We start from the raw sequence: 15,867 nt of genomic DNA, 5'->3' as shown, positions 1-15,867 counted from the left end.
TTGTCTGTTTCAGTGGAGCTGAAAATGAAAGAGAGATGTTCTTTTCTGGACAGTGAGATCATCTCAGCTTTTCTCAGCTGGGAAATACAGAAAAGAGTTTTAAATCGGGATTTTTTAACCTGGATCCTCTTGCAGCTGTACATGAGGCTCTGCTACATAGGAGTTGATCTAGTGATGAAGTTTACCTTTCTCCTACAAGATATATGGGAGCTTTTATGCAGAAATTGAGAAATGGAAGAGAACCCACGAGGAGAGCTTCATCCTTGTATTTTTCTCATTTTACACTGTCAGGGTCTCCACAAAACTCTTCAGTACTTGGTAAGATTCCACGTCTTGCTTTGCTTAGAAGACTAAAACTGGCTACCTGGCATCCACACAACTCTAATTGCAAAAAAACCCCCAAACATGCATGCCAGACTACCTCTTAATTCTTCTCCTATGACACAATGCTTTTACAGACATGTTTCTGTCATGGCAGGGATCGTTGTTTTGCCTTCAGGGGATATCATCCCTCACAGTAACATAGCTCCTAAATTAAAAACTCACTTTCCTTGATGTGTGTGACACACTGTGGGTTTGATGCATTGTGTATGAGGCACCATTTAAACATCTACAAAAGCAGCCAGTCTTCTTGGATTTGAATTCAACAACTCTGGAGGTTGCTGTGTTGCTGTTACAGTGTGGAATCCGAGGTGCTGTTGTTTTTCCTTACTGGTTTTTGAACCATCAGGGGAAGGTCAGGGGTTTCTGGATTTTTTAGACTTGGCTCTTAGTCTTGTACAGATAAAGCGTGGTAGGACATGTGAAGCTCATTTTTGTAGTCAACACTTTTTGGCTGTTGAAGTCTCTGGATAGTGCAAAGTACAATGAAATTCTTTGTTTTGCCAGTAGTGAACAAAAAATCCGTCTTGTCTGTAACAAGATGCTGTGTCTGACCTTTGTGCTCTCTTTGTGGATCTGGATGGTTCATGGTAGGAGTCTGAACTCATGAGAGCTTCATTGCTTGGTCTTACCATTGTTCTTGCTTGCCTCATGCCAGCAAGCCAGTTTCCAGCTGGTGGATCTCATCCCATTTAAGTTCACGTTCCGGGTCTTCATGACCAGGAACATTTGTTCGTAGAACAAGAGCCGTGAGTTCTTCTTTTTCCTTCCACAGGACAAACAGGAGGACTTTAAGAAGACAGTTTTGGAGGGCATAGAGCTGGGCAGGCATCAGGCGAGGTTGGCCTTTGATGCTTGTAAGCTGCAGCCTCAGGACACATGCTAAGGACAAGCATGGCTTCAAGGCATCTCAGTCTCTTCAAAGATCTAGAGAGACTCACTGTATGGACTAGATGGGGCATTCTTGTCCTGTATTTTCCCTTCTGTTGGGTTTTCTAAAACTGGTTTTAAAAAAATAATATCCCAACCTTCCCAAATGCAGCAGCTTGTCTCATTGATAGCAGCCCTCTTAAATCTGTTAGTTTCCTCTAAGGTCTTCCCTTTTTAGGTGTTTGCTTTAAAGTAAAGGGCTAGTTGAGTTTTCAGGAAGGTTATTTGGGGCTGGTAGGTTGGTGACTGCTGGAAGAGGAGTTCAGTCTTGAAAATCAGCAAAGTGTTAGGGCCTGTATTTTTTTGCGTGAAAAGCTTTCTCTAGATCATTTTGTTTAGAATAATATTTAGATTTCTGTTAAATATTCACTGTTGACATGAATGAGGGGGGCTTGTTAAAGAACTGAAAAGTTGGACCTTTACTTTGAAAATACAGATTTTCTTCCTGAACTTTTAAATAACGAGACATTGGGAAAAAAAAACTCAGAGAAACTATCCTAGTGATTAATATAACCATAAATATTTGTGAAGAAGAATTGTGTGGGGGGAAAGCCTCTATGTAGCTGATCTTGGAATTGCCTAAACCAGAGAACTCAAAAGGAAGAATTAAAAAATACCAGTGATTGTCATAAGATGCTCCTGATGACTCTGCTTCTGCTCTGCTCTTGGAAGTATTGATTTGTCTAGAAAGGAAATAATTACTGCTGACTGGAATCTCATCTCCTTCTTGAGTCTCAGTGGAAAAGGTGCAGACAGTGTAAACTCCTGCCTGATTTGGGTAACACTCTCACTTTCCCTTCCCTTCCTATCCGTTACCCAAACACACAGAAAATTCTTCTCAGGTGTTCTTTCTATCCCAGCAGAATTAGCAGGAGAGCACATCACCCAGGGGTTTAGAGAATGGATTTATTTCCAAATGTGGCAGAGGTGTTCTGCTTTCTTCTCTTCCTGATTGCACTAACTACCATATTCCTCAGGGCTGGAGCAGTGACAAGAGACAGGATACTGTGGTGAGTCCTACAGTGCAGAGAGGCAAGGGAATTGTGTTTGGAGACAACTTACTGGGTTTAGATCATACAAAATAAGCACTGGTGTGCACTTCATATAACTACAAGGGAAAAAGCACATTGGAAAGGTAATGGGGATGCTTTGGGACAACTTTCATTTTCTCTGTCCTGATTTTGATTATCTAATGCAGCTGAAAAAGAGATTAGATCTAGATATATATATAGATATATATAATCTTTGAAATTTATGATTATTCTAGGTGAAAAGACAGGATGTGTGTAGACAAAGGCACTGTATTGTCTCAGCTTCTTATTTTGGCTTGTCCTAGATGTCTTCCCTTAAAGCTTGAGTTAATGCTGTCTGGTGGCCATTATTAGGGCTATAGAGAGTGCTGAAGTCAGAATTAATTTCATCTTAAAATAAAATATGCGTTTCCATCCTCCAGTGTGAAAAATACCATCAAAATGCCATAAGTTTTGAAGATCTGCAGCAGGTGGGCACCCAAATGGTTTGGTTTGGCTGGACTGATGGTGTGCATGGTGCTGCAAGGATTGGAAGTGTGTAGTAGCTGAGGATCAAGTTCTGCCTGCTTGAGGAAGTGACAGTTGGTTAAACTGGGCAGAATCACTGCATTGCATTTCAATGAGGAAGCCTCCTGGCGTCCGTGTTTAAGACTTCCAACAGTGAAGTCTGTTAGGAAGGCAGAATGTTGCAAATAATTATACCTTACTGCCAGTTATCTGCTGTATCTCAGTGCAATATAGGAAGCTTTTTGCTACCTTGAATATAGCTAAGGTGACCTAAAATAAATTTTGCATCTTGCCATCTTTGCATCAGCGAGGATTTAGAACTAAGTGTGAGATAGTTCAGGCAGCAGTGTCCAGGTCCTGCTCAGAGCAGAGTGGTGGTTAGGAATTCTTTGCATCCACAGCTGCTTTGGGAGTGATGTGCTGGTGGAACCAGGGGTTTGCTGTGCTTCAGGCACACAGCAGCTTCTGGCTTTTTAGGATCTCTTGGCAGTGGCTGAGGAAGGAAAAACTATGCCAAATACCAGAGTAAGCATCAGGGCTCAAGGGCACTATACTAATTCTTGCAATCGTAGGGCCACATGTTAACATAATTAGGTTTAGAAGTCCTGAAATTCTGCCAGTTTCTGCCATGCAGACAGTCCAGAAGCAGGTATTTATTGACATCTAAGCAGTCATTGCCCTGTGGAGGGAATTTATTTAATAAACAAAAAAAGAAAAGAAAAAGATATGACTTCAGTAGTAAGTCTGTAGGGTTTTCTGTCTGCCTGCATATGATTGTGTGTTATACTACTGAATAAGTAAAGAAATCAGAGCACTACTGTGGGATTTAGCTGTGTGTTAAAGCAGTGGTGGACAGGAACACAGAGCTCTTGTGAAGGTTGAGGAGCAGAGCAGGAGAGGAGCAATGTAACCTCTTACAGTGAAGGATGGGCTTGGACTGGGGGCCAGTCTCCAACAGAAGATCCAGTCAAGAGGTTTCCTCTTCAAGTGTATGAACAAAAAACTAACTTAATGTGCAGCTTGTAACCAAAGTAAGCCATATGTCAAAGGACATATGCAGAGTTTTCAGGAACACAGAAACTATGGGAAGGAATTGAGTTGTTCTGTCAAATCTCTTCTTGATTTGTAGCCATGTCATCCACTGTCAGTACTAAATGTTAACTTTCGCTATCAGGTATACATGAAATTATGAAGTAAAGACTGAATTTAGAGCTTGGCTTCCCAGATATTTGATTAAAAACCACGCATTCCTAGTATATTATTGATCAGACTGAACATTATTTAAATAGGGTAATACTGAATGTAGAGTGCACATACAAACACTCGCAGGAAGATGATGTTCTCTCCCCTTTTTCTGCGGGTGGGTTGATATCATTGCTCAGCATTCTTTGTGGTATTGATCATGTCTACATAGCAGGCACATTGTCTAGTTCTGTAACTGCTCTAATACGGTTGTATTCAACCACATCTTTTCAGTATTCAGAAACTTTTTAGATTAGAAAATTGTTCTTGATCCTCATTCCCTTTTTGTTGGTTTGTATCATCCTTTTATTGTCTTTCTGCTTTATTCTCCAATCCTCTTGTGACCTGCAGTGATTTGTCTCATTCTTATTTCTGATCCTCTTCCTTATGTTTTATAAATGTTGTGTGCACTCGAGGCACTATTGCAGTTTTGAGGTCTGGCAGCACGTGGCAGCTCTCTGGACTGAGGCACTGCAGTTTGTGGTTATTGTGCACTTCCTGATGCTGGGTGACATTTGTGTTCAATCTTCCACCCTTTCTGAGGAGGAAAGAAGATGTTACTGTTCTCATGTATGTTATGCATGTGAACACTAAAATAAAAAAGAGGGAGTGTAAGTATGGAAGCTTCCTGGTGTGATACCAATATGGATGTGGTCCTAATCCTTTTTAACAGTGTAATTTGGTATTTTAGGTAACATGAAAATTGACTCCAGTCAGTTTATATTTATTACAGTCTGCTTGTGAGATAGATCTTCTACAAGATGGGTAATTCTGGTCCCACCACAAAATACTTCAGGAGCTGAAACAATGGTACAATTTTTTGCCCATTTATACACCTGTTATTTCTTCTCTAGGAGCATGAATCTGAAGGTGGGAGAACCCCACTAATGAAGGCTGCACGAGCTGGTCACTTATGCACCGTGCAATTCCTTATTAGCAAAGGTAAATGCTAGTTTACATAACTAATTAAAAAGTTTAAAATGCCACTTTACAGTGCCACGTGTTTGTGATCTATATTCAAAAGTATTCTGGTTATGTGGATATGAGCATTTGTCAAACACGTAAGGGTTTTTTGAATTTCATGTAGTTCATGATAGAATGAATTACAAAATATTTTGCTAGTTACTTTTCCTACTCTGTTGTGTAGATAGATTTGAAGTACAGCAGATATTTTCAGTTTCTTAAAAAAGCACTTCCTCCTTCAGAAAAGCACATCAAGTACTGTCTGAAACAGTAGCAACTGCACCACATAGTGATGCTGCTCAGAGCTCAGAGTGAACATTTGGAATTGTGCTTCTTACACCATGTGTTCCCTCACTTAACACTTAAAAGCCCACTGTTGCTGTTGCAACTGCCTTGTCTTTACAAGGTGAGGAGGAGGATGTGTGGAAGCCAATCAGTTAGTCAAAATCCTTTCCTAGAAGTGTGTAGGAAGTAATTGGATTACAAGAGTAAAGTTTGTCTCTGTTCCACAAAATACTGTACTTGTCGATACTTTCTTTTAGAAAGGATTTCTTTGTGTTTAATTCTAAGATCGTTTCTTACTAGGTGCCAATGTGAACAGGGCTACAGCCAACAATGATCACACAGTGGTGTCCCTGGCCTGTGCTGGAGGTCACCTGGCTGTGGTTGAGCTTCTCCTGGCTCACGGGGCAGATCCTACTCATCGGCTCAAGGTATTTGCTTGCAGCTGTTGTGTTTCATAGGTTCTGAAAGAACCACTTGGCTGGTTTTGGAGTACTAAATTTAAATCATAGAATCATACCTTATGTGGGGATACTGCACCGGGGAGAAAAACTAATCTTCTGGCTTTTTGTTTCCAAAATCTCACTTCAGGATGGCTCAACAATGCTCATTGAAGCTGCCAAGGGAGGACACACAAATGTTGTTTCTTACTTGCTGGATTACCCAAACAATGTTCTGTCGGTTCCTGCAGCAGACTTGTCCCAGCTCACACCTCCATCTCAGGATCAGTCTCAGGTAAGGCATAAGGAGTTTTTTTTTTAAAAAGCACCATCAATGTTGGGAAAGAACACTTGCTTAGTTGTTAATTTCAAAAAATGAACATAAACAGTGGAAGGAATTTTAAAAACCCTGCACACATGAGAATGGTAGAGAGTGAGAGAACTGGTTGGTCCTAGCTGCAGAGACCTGAAGAACACATGAGCTTTGTTCCCTTTTCTACTCCCTGGACAGGATAGTCCCAAACCTAGGATTTCAAAAGGATGTTGTTTTCTTTCCTGCATTTGCTCAGTATTTTGGTTCAACAGTTCTAAAGCCTTGTGGCTTTAGTAACACCCCTCACATGGTGTTACTGATTCTGTTCTTATATAAAAGAAAATATATTGTATAAATTCAGAGTTCTGCAGTCTGAAGAGGCAGTTTTCCAGGGGAGTTAGCTGACTAAAAGCCTAAAGGAATTAACAGTTTTCCGGTCAACACAGCCTGGGATCTCACACAGAGTAGCACAGTTAACTTTGACATATTATCCCAGTAAAAAAGCACAGGACAGGTCATACCAAGAGGTAGCATAGAATACACAGTTTGGGAGGAGTGGGCTGGAGTGTGCTGTCGATCTGTACCTTTGTATTAACACTTGAAGATCTGCTCTGCCAGAAGGTGTTTTTACCTGAGCGTGTGTCTGTGCCTTTGTTTAAGGTTCCCCGTGTCCCGGTGCATACGCTCGCTATGGTTGTACCTCCCCAGGAGCCTGACAGGACCCCTCAAGAGAACTCCCCACCTCTCTTGGGAGTGGTGAAAGGTCAGTATGTAGCCACTCAGAGAATATGTATGGTTTGGAAATGGATAGACTGGGGACCATTTTATTAGAGCTTATGCATAGTGTAGTCCATTCCATCAGTTCTTGAACATCTCTAATGAAGTATAATTTAAAACTATTTTATATAGTTCATAGTTTTTTCCTTATTTTCTTGCATTCTACAGTATAGCAACATTGGTTATTCTAATCTTATTATGCTTATTCTAATTTATTAGAATTATGCTTATTCAATTTTTTGTGGAAGGAAATGCTTATGGTAACTGCCATAGTGCAGACAGATAAAAAAGTTAATGTACTCTAGGTGTGGTGTTCGCTTTTGAATATTGTACATTGGTCTTCTAGAATAGTTGCAGCTATTATCCATGAACTCAATGCACCAACTTTTTCCTGTTCCTTCAGTAGCAATGCAAGCATGTTGGCCCTATAAAATACTGGTGCAGATCTACTTACAGGAGAGTTTTTGTTGTATTAGAAGTAGTTCTCTTGTAAGTAATCATAACATCAGAGTTTTTGCTTTGAACATGGTCAAACTGATTGGTTAAAACTCCTAGCAGTCATTAAATGGCAATTAAGGAGTTTGTTTCCAGCTGTGGATTCTGTAACAAAATCTTCATATCTGCTAAGTCAGCTCAGAAAGAGAAGCAGATTCTCGAGTGCAAAGTTACAAACTGCAGCTCCTAATGATCTACAGTTTTGGATGGGGATCTTAAACATTACAGTATCCAAAGCTCTGTTAGCTAGATCGGCTTAAATCCTTTGTTTGAGGAAGCACTGAGCAATTCCAGAGCAAACAAACAGCCATGAATCCCTTAGGGGCACAAATAAAGAGAGAAAAACATTGTGTACCTGCTGGTGCCTGAATGTGCAGCTGTGTCCCTCTCCATGCATATGCCATGTCTGTGACCTTTCAGATGCCCTTGCTGTCTCATTTCCTAGGATGTGCAACACTTGATACTTTGGATTTCATAAAAATGAATACCAAACAAATGAAAAGAATATACAACTTCTGGTTCAAATAACCCATCAAAAAGCTGTATACCAGCATGTGTGCCCTTCCAGTTCAATGCCTGTTAGCACTGCAGAGTGGGAGTGTTCTGGGGGCACATTTTGTGGTGCATGGGAATCAGTAAGGGATTAGTTGATGCTGAGTCAGAAGACTGAAGTTTAAAGCTAAAAGTTTCATGTTATTTAATTAAATTATGTAAGGCAAATAGTTGACTGTAGTTTAGGAAGCAGCTCTCATTACAAACACTGTATTGCCAATGTCAGCACATCCTTAGGTGTGTTTTTTGCAGTACCATGATGTTGGGACGGGCACAGGGAGATCTCATTGTTCACAGGGGTTCAGGACATGCTTCATGCGTGTCAGCAAAACTCCTGTTGTGTTGCAGGAGATGCAGCAATCCCAAATGTGTCATCAGGCTGATGAAGCATTCCCAAAAACTCTGTGCAAAGCTCTTGTATCTGTCAGATCTTTAGGGGGGAAATGGTATTTTTGTGCTAAATGCTGTGCGCTCACTGGAGTGCAGAGTTGGTGTGCTGTGCTGAACTGCCATTTGTAACTTGCTACACACAAGTGGCTTTAATTCACCAGACTTCCATCACTAAACTTTGTGGGAGAGGAGGGGCAAAAGAGGGGGTGAGTTGAGGTGGTCGTTATTTCTGAGGCAGGAGAGCAGTCAAGTTCTTGCATAACAAAATTGTTTATCTGGGGGCAGAACAATTACTTGCCTTTGATTAGAAGTAGCCCCTGAGTTTTTGTATAAACTGAGCTACTGGGAGGCAGGAGAGCAGTACCTTGCCTTCTTAACCTTAGCACGGTAAGATTTTTTTACGGACCTGTGTGAGTTTTGCAAGAAATGCAGTAATGACACTTGTTTTCTGAAGAGTTCTTGGCAAGTCAAATGTAAAACTTGAACACATTTAAGTGTTTCTATTACAATTCAGATATGACATGAGGTTTTTCAAGAGGAATTTATGGTCTAATTTTGAATTTTATTATTATTCTTCAGTAAAGTATGAAGGCACATGGGATCATTACCATTTGAATAATCAGTTTGGGAAAGGATTTAATATCAGTGTTTAGCAACTGAAAAGAGAATCATTTCAGAGGCAGCAGTGAATCCAGAGAGACTTAGATAAAGGTGACACTCCAAGATGGTAATTTGGAAAGAACTGAAGAAAAATCAGGTAAAAAAAGGAACAGAATTAGTTATGGGACTGACCAGACCTCGGCTCCTACTTGCTTAGGAAGGATTGTTCTCAGTGCACTACATTTAGCATGTGTCTGCTGTGTCCGTGTAAAAGAAATCCCAGTGCAGTTCAGCTCTTTTTGCTTCCACGGGGAGAGGCAGGAGATGCCTTCCTTGGCAGATTCTACCAGCTGCTGCCCTTGCTGAGCAGGGGCAGGATTGCTCAGCAGCAGCTGTGGTGCAGCAGCTCAGCACAAAGAGCTTTTTGGGTACAAAACCCAAGTGTGCTGTTTCCACAGGCCCAAGGGTCCTTCCCAGGGGACCCCACAAGGGCTGTCCAGTGCAGGGCTGTGCTGCAGCTCCACGTGGCCCTGCACCTGCTTCCCTGGGAGAGGAGGAGCCCAGCCCAGGGAGCAGTCCAAAGGAATGCCACTGGATTTCTTCAGGAAACCAGCTCTTGATAATCCCATCTACTTTGTGAATGGTTCCTGCAGAGCCTTGTGCAATGTGCTGGGGAGTGCAGGGCTGGAGCACAGAGCACGTTCTAGATCGTCATCAAACACGCTGGGACAGCAGAGGATGCTCAGGGAGCCTGTGGAGGGTCGTTTCCTTAGTCAAAGTATTTTGACTAACATCAGCTGTTTACAAACATGTCAAAGTTCAAAGCAGTCTGTTTTGGGAGAATGAGGTACCAGGTTTTCAGTAAATTTTTCTCCAGATTTGTTTTACTTCATACTTACTCTGAAATTGTGCTTACAAATGAACTAATTGGCCTAAAGCAAGTACTTAAAACCTGTCAACATGCTGTCATTAGACTTTTCTCCTGTCATTTTTAAGTGGGCAGTAACTTGCAGCGGGTTCTCATTTGGGGTGTGGGGTTTATTTAGAGTTCTACAAGACCCAGTAGACTTACTCAGGTGAAAGCTGCCCATATTTGCCTTTGACCCCTGTGAAGGAGACCAGAGTTCCCCTAAAGTTGACTGGTACTTTTGGAATCTATAAGCTTTCTCAGCTAAATATTCAATATATGGTATCTCCTGGATCCCCATGCTAGATCTAACAATCTGATGGTGTGGAGAAGGGGAAGAAAAACAAACTCTATGTAACTTCAATGGCTACAAATTCAATAAATATTTTTTACTCTGATATCTGACTTCTATGCCTAATACTGAGTTATGTATCCCAGCAGAGATCTCATGCATTGTGTGATTTAATAAAAATAGGGGCCAGGTTAACAGTAAATCTAGGAAGTTATATGACTTTCATGGAGGTAAAAGCATTAGTAAAGCAAACTGATATTCCAACTTTTCCAGCTTTTGCATTCTGATTTTTACCAGATTTTTCTACTGCACAGTTCCAGCTGCTTCATTGTTTAATGTGCTTCAACATCTTCTGACAACTCTTGCCATTTCCTCCTGGAAACTTCCTGCCTGGGTCAGCAGCTGGCCCAGGTGTCTGGGATGAGTTCCCAAGGGAGATTTCACCATCCATGTGTCCTGACTTCTGAGCTTTACTAATACTTTCTTTGTAGACTTAAAGACTTTTTTTCTGCAAATCCTCAGCAGTGCAGGCAGGTGATTTGACACCCAGACACGTGCAGGTCCCAGGAGCACAAATGTGTAACAGTCTTTTCACGGTGGTTTGTGAACTTCTGCTCCTTTGAAGCTTCAGTCACCTGCTTGCCACCAACTAATTCAATTACATCTTAGCAATTTTTCAGTTATATACCATGAAGCCACCAGAGGAAACCTGGGAAGAAGACTAAGATTGGAAAGAACTCAAATTTTTGAGTGGCTGAAAACTGAGTTCAGTTTGGCTTGGTTTCTTTCAGCTGTGTAGCCGTTGCCTGTTGGATAGCATTGCACCTATTCCCTGCAATTTTCCATAGAAACAGCTGCAGGTGTGATAAAGACTGGCAAAATTACTCCTTGGTTCCAGGAGGGATACTGTGAACATACAAAGTCATCATTCAGCCTTCTACCAATTAACCTCTTCTTTATAAAGAAGAAATCAGTATGTATTAAAAACCACGTGGCAGATGAATTTGCTTGGGAAAAGCAGGCTTCTTTTGTTTTCCAAATCAGCAAGATTGTGTAATATTGTACTTTGCATTTGTGTGTGTATGGAGCAACTGATTGTTTCTCCAGGTCCTTAGAGATGAATTTCTTACTTAAACACAGAATTTTCATGACAATTCAATACTGAGTTCATTTTATTCATGTTGATTAGGCTGGTGAGTTTTAGCAGACTGCAAATTGAACTCTCAACTTCTGAGTGAAATCAGATTTAAAAAAAAAAAAACCTCAAGTGCAAGAACAACGGACAAGCATTTCTGTTACAGAGCATACAAATGACATGGTGATTCATACAGATTTATGTAACAGGGTCTCCAGCAGAGAAGATGTATTTGAATGTACAAATGGGTATCACACAGCTGACTTTTTTTCTTACTGTCGTTTTTTTATGCTGGAAAAAATCTTTTGGACTTTACTGTTTGGATTTCAATCCACTTTTTTTTTTCATTTAACAATGACAACAGAAATTAAGGAGCTGTCCACAAATCTCAGAATTTTGTCTAATAAAACATTAAGTATAATACAACTGAAAGGCATATAAATTAGTTCTTTCCAGGGAGAAGTGACATCCTATGGATTATCAGTCAGGGCTAGAAGAGCAAGTTCCTTGAGAGTCATAACCACTCAGGAAATATGGTATGAGGCTTGTTTGTTGGCAGCAACTGTATAAATACTAAATGTGTTCTAAGCAAATTTAAATTAGAAGAGTGCAATTGCTTGAGAAAGCCACCCAAGGACTACAAAACTGAAGGCTATTTTTCGAGGTTCTTGCTCACAGTGTTTAGGGACTTTAAATGTCATTTGCAGCCATAAGCATTAAAACCTGGTCATGGTGTCCTCTCTGCATGTTTACTGGGTGCTCAAGAGACAGGAATGATGCCTGGGAGAGGCTCATTGGGGTGAATGGGCTGTTGCAACTCAGGTCTGTGGGAGATGGTCTTAAGTGTATGGGAGAAGTACAGGAAATTGCTGTAGGAGACACCTGTCACTTCCTGGAGAGAAGTGGAGATCAGAGGAGTGGATGGGAAGCTGTGTTTGGGCAGAGTAGGTCTTACCCTGAGTCACACATGTTGGTCACAAACCTGGCTGAAGGTATGTGCATGCTCTGCAGGAATTGTGGTGAAGGCTGAGTTGTACAGGGTAGGGACCAGAACTTGGGGGAATGTGGAAATGCAAATCAAAGAGCAATTGGTCATACTGCTCACAAAATAACTGGGGAATCAGTCCCTTCTTTACTCTGTGGCTTTCCTAGCATGCCCAGTACCACTCTGGGTTTGCTGATCAATTTTTTTTCCTGTAATCGTGGTACTGGATAGCAGGTGGTATCTGTGTAGCAACATCTGGATTTCAGTCATCTTCAGTCTAAACAACTTAAGTTTCATATTAAACAAGTCTTCTAAAAATGATTAAAACAGTTGCTTTAGAGGCCAGATTGACAGCTTAATGTTGCTAGGTGTAATTTGGTAGTAGGTTGATTGTGTAGATGACTGATGCTGCCCCCAAAAGATAAATGTACAAAATAAATGAAAAAAAACAAAAGGTTGACATGATTGTGATCTGGCCTGTGATTGGATTCTTAAGTCTTACTCTACTTACATATTTCAAAAGTGAAAGTATAAAGTATCTGTTCATAATTATGTACTAAAATGGGCACAGTATTTTTCAGGATATTGTAATATAGAGATTTGGATAAACCAGGAAATGCTACTTTTTAGTACATCCAATATTTGCATATTCAAAGCTGCCAACAGTGTAGCTATATACCCTTCTCCACCTCTGGTTAGACCTGACCGTTCTGGTGGACATGGCAGGTTTAGCAGATCTTTCTTCCTGCCCCTCGTCCTCTTCCAGTATCTCCATTTACAGGTTGCAACTGTTTTCTGGCATAGAAAGGGTGATCTGGAACCTGAAAAGTGGCCTGTCTATCTAATTAGCAGCTGATTAATGTAAATTTCTGTACCTTTTCTGGAACTTGAGAGCCCAGCTGGTCTCCTAACACCTGTCTTCAGAAACTGTCCCACCTTTCTGTGATGATTCTCGGTTGGAGCTGCTGTCTGGTGCTGTCTGAGCCCAGCCCTGGCTCCTCAGCCCAGCCCAGCTCTCAAGGTGGGGTTGTGCTTCTGCTCTTTCCTTCCTTTTGTGCTCCTAAAAAAGCTTTCCCATGACAGGTTTGTTTTCTCCCCAGCACAGACTTGATTGAGAGGGACAACATTGATGCTTTATTATTTGAGGGGCTCTTTGAACTGTAGCTTTTCTTTCCTAGAGTGATGGAAGGTGTCCAGAGTTGCTGGGTTGTGGGAATGCCTTCTGTTAGGTTGGGAATGATAGATACAGGAGCCTTAGGGATGACATTAAACAGAGCAGGGCAGAGGGTTCCCATCTCAGCTGAAGGCAGGGTTCATTTGCAGTTTGGTTATGATAGCAGTGAAGCACAGCTTCGTTTCAAAACAATGATATAGACAAGCCTTTCAGAGATTTTTGGTGAGTGCAAATTTATTTCTCAAGAGTGTTCTCAAAAACCTGTAAGTTACACTTGTTAAAATTAAAGGATAAACCCTGAGTTTGTGACAAAGCCAAAGGGGCCACAGGTTAGAGCAGGCTCGAGCTAAACAGCCAGCACAGAGTCAGGAATTGCTGAACTTCCCCCAAATTCCTTATTGTCTGCTGAGAAATTGGCTGGGGACTCACTCATGGTTCAGAGCTAGGTAATAGCAGCGATGGGGAGAGGTGCTCAGCTGGAACTACTGACCTGCACAGAGTACAGAGCTGCAGAGGAAGTGTCCTGAAGGGTGGCTCCAGGGGCCACATGTGGGATGCTGGGCTGTTTCCTGGGATCAGTAAGATTCTTGTTGTTTCCCATCTAATTAGATATGGTTTGCTTTCACTCCTGGGAGTCTGCTGAAGGTATGCAGTGCAGAGTTGATCCAATTCTATTTTAATATTTGTTCTTTCTCTTTATGAGAGAAAAATCTCACATTTGTTTGGTTTACAGTTAGTTCCTCCAAAAAAGATTCATTTCAAAGTGAAGTGTACACGACTCTTGTTTTGACAGCAATGCAAAATGAAGTTGTTTGTGAATTGGTGTATTGTGAAGGATGGCCCAGAGAGAAATAAATCTATGTTTCAGGAAACTTAATCCTTCCAGGGCTGGTGACTCCTCTAAAACTTAGTTCTTGCATCCAGACTTTCACTTAACTGTGTGATGTTTTGGTAACTTTATTAAGCCATGGCTCAAACTGTACATCATTTTAGTACCCCTTTTAATGATTAATTATGTGAGTCTGCTTTGTAAAACTTCAACTTTTTTTTTTTTGAAGGCTCCATATATCAGTGTTTGGGTAAAGCAAATGAGTATTAGTGCAGAAAATTATTTAATCAGGCTAAAACCTTTCACATTTTTAATTAAAGTTCTGACACTGAAGTAATAATTGAAATCTCAGCACTTAATAGATTCCTTTTAGTAAGATGTGACTAGAGTTTCCCAGATGTGGCTTTGGGGAAAGTAGCCATGGTTTGCTTGAGGGCAGTCAGCACTTGGGGCAGGGCTGCCCAGCTTTGGTGGGCCTTGGTGAAGGTTATTTTTAAAGTCTTTATAATGAACAGTATTGTTCCTTTGTTATTGGAAGGGAAAGTGAGCAAGTTGTTCATTTGGTCCCAGATTTTTTAAAAAGGTGCTAAAACTTCACACTCCACTTGTAAGTACTAAGTTTGCAGTGGCAGGATTCTGCTTGTAATGTGAAGGTGAATGCTACAGTGTTTGGAGAAATCCTAGTTCAAAGTATCATCTTACTGTCAAGTTAGTCTGCTCTCAACTATAGAGTCTTTCTGCTCATAACCTTGCTGTTGGAAGTCAGCCTCTGGAAAATACTCTTATTTTAAGCTCTGCAGAAGAACTTTGGGAACTCAGTAAATCATGTAAATTGCCTTGCTGTTCTTGCTGATTCCCCTTCCCAAGTGCATTGTCAAGTATGTCAGAAACTGTAAACTATAGCTGTGCTCTCAAAGGGTTATGAGGATCAATACCGAAAATTCCGGCTATCTGCTTTGTCCTTTCTTGTCTTAACATGGAGTGTAGGGTTTACCTTTCTGTGCTTTGACAGCTGTGCAGTGTTAGTTGTAAAGATTTTTTTAAAATTTTATTTTATTTTTTATTATTATTATTTTTGGTGGGTGAGAGGGGAGGTTTGGGGTATCTTCAGCATGGCATTTTTTCAAACATTTTTCATGTGCTTAGGTGCATCCAAGCAGAAGTCAAGTTCCCTGCAGGTAGCAGATAAGGACCTACTGCCACCTTTTCACCCATACCAGCCTTTGGAATGCATAGTAGAAGAGACTGAAGGCAAGCTGAATGAACTTGGACAGAGAATTAGTGCTATTGAAAAAGCACAACTTAAATCATTGGAATTAATTCAAGGTGAACCTTTAAATAAAGATAAAATTGAAGAACTTAAAAAGAACAGAGAAGAACAAGTACAGAAGAAGAAGAAAATATTGAAGGAGCTGCAGAAGGTGGAAAGGCAGTTGCAGATGAAAACCCAACAGCAGTTTACCAAAGAATATTTGGAGACCAAAGGTCAGACAGACACACCACCTGCCCTGCAGCAGCAGTGCTCACTTACAGGGGTCTTCCCAGAAGTGGAAGCCGATAAGGGTCTGCCAGAGGATAACTTTTCAGGGTTACCTCAGGTTGACACAATCTTGTCTAAAGATGATGAGCAACACCAGTCTCC

At 41.0% G+C, this 15,867-nt stretch overlaps 1 protein-coding gene across 1 annotated transcript in view; it reads left to right on the top strand.

Moving 5' to 3' along the window:
* LOC103618726 (ankyrin repeat and KH domain-containing protein 1) overlaps nucleotides 1-15,867 on the top strand; it is a 114,564-nt gene that overhangs the window by 61,141 nt on the left and 37,556 nt on the right. The window contains 5 exon segments of the mRNA XM_017738670.1: nucleotides 4,946-5,033; nucleotides 5,640-5,767; nucleotides 5,928-6,071; nucleotides 6,750-6,852; nucleotides 15,372-15,867. The exon segment at nucleotides 15,372-15,867 is cut by the window's right edge and continues 16 nt beyond it. Of these exon segments, the coding sequence (XP_017594159.1) occupies nucleotides 4,946-5,033; nucleotides 5,640-5,767; nucleotides 5,928-6,071; nucleotides 6,750-6,852; nucleotides 15,372-15,867 (959 nt within the window).

This window comes from Corvus brachyrhynchos, unplaced genomic scaffold (assembly GCF_000691975.1).
Source record: "Corvus brachyrhynchos isolate BGI_N302 unplaced genomic scaffold, ASM69197v1 scaffold376, whole genome shotgun sequence".
Lineage (NCBI taxonomy): Eukaryota > Metazoa > Chordata > Aves > Passeriformes > Corvidae > Corvus > Corvus brachyrhynchos.
This window is presented reverse-complemented; position numbering and strand designations above follow the sequence as displayed.